The sequence below is a fragment of the Microtus ochrogaster genome, chromosome 22 (assembly GCF_000317375.1).
Source record: "Microtus ochrogaster isolate Prairie Vole_2 chromosome 22, MicOch1.0, whole genome shotgun sequence".
NCBI lineage: Eukaryota > Metazoa > Chordata > Mammalia > Rodentia > Cricetidae > Microtus > Microtus ochrogaster.
In genome coordinates, this window is record NC_022023.1 from 1374685 (window position 1) to 1379177 (window position 4493).

Sequence of the window (4493 nt, forward strand, 5' to 3'; positions counted from 1 at the left end):
TGTTACCGTCAGTGTTCCTGAGCACATATACACACATCATGTAAGACCATGTTACCGTCGCAAAGACCTTCCCTTGCCTCGTTCAGGTTTCTGTAGAAGTGCCTTTGTGACCATCAGTGTTCCTGAGCGCACACACACGTACATACATCATGTAAGACCATGTTACCGTCAGTGTTCCTGAGTGCACACACACACATGATGTAAGACTGTGTTACCATCAGTGTTCCTGAGCATACACTTTTTGTGTGTGTATTTATTGGTGATTGGTTATTTTTTCTTTTGAGAATGTCTGTCTGTTCAGTTCATTTGCCCATTCGTTGAACAAGTAACCTGGTGTTTAATTTGGGGTTGTTTTATTTTATTTTGGAATTGAGGACCAAAGTGAGCATCCTCGGGATGAAGGCAGCCAATAGAGCCGGGAAAATCTTCATGCTGATGGCATCCATACCTACAGCATGTTAAAGAAAAAAAAACTCAACAGCATGGGGATTTAGTTCAGCCGTAGACTGCTGATTTTCCCGGCTCTGTAGGCTGCCATCATCATGCGGATGCTGGCTGTGTCCTGCAGCTTTTTAACTTTGATCTTGTCTCACCATCGGCCGAGCCCATTGAGCTCCTGGAGTCCTTGCAGAGTGTCTTTGCCTCTGCCTACATCTTGAAGTTGCCTATGCCTATATCCTGAAGTATTTTTGTTTGTTTTCTCTAGTAATTTCAGAATTTTAGGACTTAAGTCTTTGATCCACATTGAATTGGTTTTTTTCAGAGTGAGGGGGTCTAATTCCATTCTCCAGCTCCCAGCACCCCATTCTCCTTTATGGGGATATCCAGCTCCCAGCACCAATGTGGAAGAGTCTGTCTTTCCTCTGGCATGTCACCTCCTTGCCCCCCCGCCCGGAGTCCTTTGGTTCTGCTGTTTTCTCCCAGTTTGAAGAATACATTTCCATTTTCCTCATGGTATCTCTAGGTGAACAGACATTCCTGACTGTATGTATGTATGTATGTATGTATGTATGTATGTATGTATGTATGTATGTATATATGTGTGTGTGTATGTATGTATGTATGTATGTATGTATGTATGTATTATGTATGTGCATCACACGTGTGCCTGGTGCCCATGGAGACCAGAAGTGGACACTGGATGCCCTGGAACTGGAATTATAGATGGCTGTAGCTACTTTGTGGATTCGGGCAACCAAACCTTGGTTCTTTGTAAAACAAGTGTCCTTCACCACTGAGCCATCCCTCCAGCCCCTCATTTGTTTCTGAGACGGAGTTTCACTACTCTCTCACCACTAATCTCAAAATCCTGGGCTCAAGCCATCTTGCCTCTGCCAACCAAACATCTGTGTGTATAGAGTACCTGGTTAAAACATCTGTGTGTATAGAGTACCTGGTTAAAACATCTGTGTGTATAGAGCACCTGGTTAAAACATCTGTGTGTATAGAGCACCTGGTTAAAACATCTATGTGTATAGAGCACCTGGTTAAAACATCTATGTGTATAGAGTACCTGGTCAAAACATCTGTGTGTATAGAGTACCTGGTTATTGATCTATTTTTCAGTTTTTGTTAGGAGCATATTTCCTTGATCATGCAGTTATAGAGAATCTTGATATCTGACAGATTTAAGATTGGTTTGTTATTTCTAGATCTTGTACCCTTTATATAAATTATGTAAATTTATATAAAGTAAGCCCCATGAATTCCCATGTCTCTACCTCCCAGCAGTGAGATCACAAGCTTGTGCTGCCGTGTCCAGCTTTTCCAGGGGTGCTGGGAATTGAACTTGGGTCTTGGTGTTGAGTAACAGGCTCCTTTCTGACTAAGCTGTCTACTCAGCCCCTGAGCCCGATCATTTTCTAAAGTGATCTAAACCCCTGGAGTCCTTTGCCCTAACTGTGTTGTAGCAGAGAGGTAGACATTCAGAGCACTGTTATTTTAGGACTTATAATTCCTGTTGCTTCATTATATGTTTGAATCTAAAAATAATTGGTTTGTTCAGGATTGATTCTATTTATCCTAGGAGATTTATAATTCATGTCTGTGACTCTCTGTGTTTAGACTTTGTAATTACCTCACTTACATTTTTCTACCACTTGTATTTCTAGGCTTCATAGAGCCCAGTGTGCAATTAAACAGACTCAGGTAACTGTTCAGAGAATTGGAAAGGAAATTGAAGAAAAACTAAGACTCACATCGACAAGCAATGAGCTGGTAGGTTTTTACACAAGTACCTGTTCGAACTCCTTGTTTTCTTCAAGTGATTATCATATTATTCTTGGGAAAAGTCTCTAGACAGTGCTAACAACGACGCTAATAATGTTGCATTGAGATGACTGCTGGTGTGTATTTTAAATGTTAGAAATAAAAGTTCCCATCTGCTAATAGCGTAAGGTAAACCTGCCATGCTCTGTTAGATGAAACTTGAGATTATGTATAATTACTTGGAGGATGACTAGCAGACTATTTTATTAACATCTTATAAATGTGAACTCTAAATACGAACTGTATAGTGAGTGAAAAATAGCTGCCAGGATGGGGTGGGGGGACCATAAGGGACTCATTTACCGAAAGTAAGCGTTTGGGTCTATGCCTGTGGCTCAGCCACTAAGAAACCTGCCCCCAAGCCTAGCGACTCGAGTGTGGTCCTTGGGATTCATTTGTCAGAAGGAACGAGTCCATTCCTACACAGTGTCCTCTGACTCCCATGACACACGCACTCACAAATACTAAATAAATAAACACAAAAACCCACTTCAGTGGTATATATGCATAATGCTGGGTTTAAAGTGGAGACAGTTTCTTAAAATTTAATTTGTACTTTGATTATATTCACCTAGGATTAATCCACTTTTAAAAGATGGGATTTTTGATTTAATGGGATCAAATATAAGAGACCCATTTGTGCGTTTTTGTTTGTTTGTTTTGGTTTTTGGTTTTTCGAGGCAAGGTTTCTCTGTAGCTTTAGAGCCTGTCCTGGAACTAGCTCTTGTAGACCAGGCTGTCCTCCTACTCACAGAGATCCACCTGACTCTGCCTCCCGAGTGCTGGGATTAAAGGCGTGCGCCACCACCACCCAGCGAGACCCATTTTTGAGCAATGTTTACCTTTAGAGAAATGTGGGTTTGGTTAGGCATTCCAAAGAAATCATAACCTCAGTCCAGCTGGACGGATTGCAGATGTTCATAAAGTCTGATGCTGTTTTATACTCTGCCTCAGGAGGGGGAGACTTCTGTCTCTGTGAGCCCAGTGTGAGCACTAAGTTACACTTTGCTTCAAATGAAGCCATGTGACTCTGCGCAGTTTTTATGTGCCAGGGTTACAGGGACACTTAAAACCAACAACTGGCCATGAAGTCACAGTAATCATTCGTCCGCAGGAACTATTATCTCCCACACACAGCCTCTTCCCGCTGTCAGTCGCACGCTCATCTAAACGCACCTGTTACACGGTCACGTGCCCCTGGAGTTACGGGAGGTGTGTGCAGGCACCTATGCAGTTCCCTCTTCTAGGACCACACAGTCACGTGCACGGGCAGTTACAGGAGGCGTGTGTGCAGGCACCTATGCAATTCTCTCTCCTCCGACCACACAGTCACGTGTCCGTGGATTAGGGGGGGGGAGGGGGCGCGTGTTCAGACACCTATGCAGTTCTCTCTCCTGGGAATTGAGCTAATAGTGTGTGTTCAGTCTGTGGGAATTTGCTGATATTGGCTGTCCATACATGCACTTGTGCCGTGCCTGACACACAGCGGGTGTCTGGTGGTCCCCGCATAACTGTACGAGCTGCTTGTTTCTTCTTTGCCTGTGGGGAACTCCTCCATGCTAGAGAAACAACTGTCTCTTGTGTTATAACTTAGGATCAATCAAAGACTAAATTCCAGGCCATGAGTATATTGTAGGGGGAGGATAAAGTATCAGGTTTTAATCCTTTCTGCACTGCACAAAAACACTGCATTTTTAAGACCCTTGCCTGGGGAGAACTTGCTAGGTCTTATTTTTCTTACTTTTCTCTCCCAGGCACGGCTGGGAAACGACTTGCGTCATTGAGTGGTGGCGTGTGCTTTGTCTCAGGGTGGAAACATGTATGCTTAATCCTGTTTTTCTAAAATATAAGTGGTGACACACGGGGCAAGGTGATAGAATGTGCGAGTTCACCAAGTCAGGTTCACAGGGTCACTCCGTGTTTTTACGCTGCCGAGTTTGCACAGAAGGAAGTCAAGGGAGTTTTGAACTGGAAGTGAACCTAGAAGCCACCTAGTCCCCTAATAACCCTACTGAAAATCACACCCCAGTACAGTTCCCTCCCCTGCGTGGTTTTTCTCTGTAATATTTATTACCATGTAGCATGATATCTATTTAATATGTTTTTGTCTCTCTAAACTCTGTGGGGCTTAGGATCACCCCCTCCTACTTCCCTCTTCCTTCAGTTTCTTTCCCTCCCTCCCTCCTTCCTTCCCTCCCTTCCTCCCTCCCTCCCTCCCTCCTTCC

The 4493-nt window shown here is 43.6% G+C and overlaps 1 protein-coding gene across 1 annotated transcript in view; it reads left to right on the top strand.

Annotated features, from left to right (window-relative positions):
- Uvrag (UV radiation resistance associated) overlaps positions 1-4493 on the top strand; it is a 224483-nt gene that overhangs the window by 102051 nt on the left and 117939 nt on the right. Inside the window, exon 7 of the mRNA XM_005357528.2 lies at positions 2112-2217. Within this exon, the coding sequence (XP_005357585.1) occupies positions 2112-2217 (106 nt within the window). The remainder of the gene's footprint in view (positions 1-2111; positions 2218-4493) is intronic.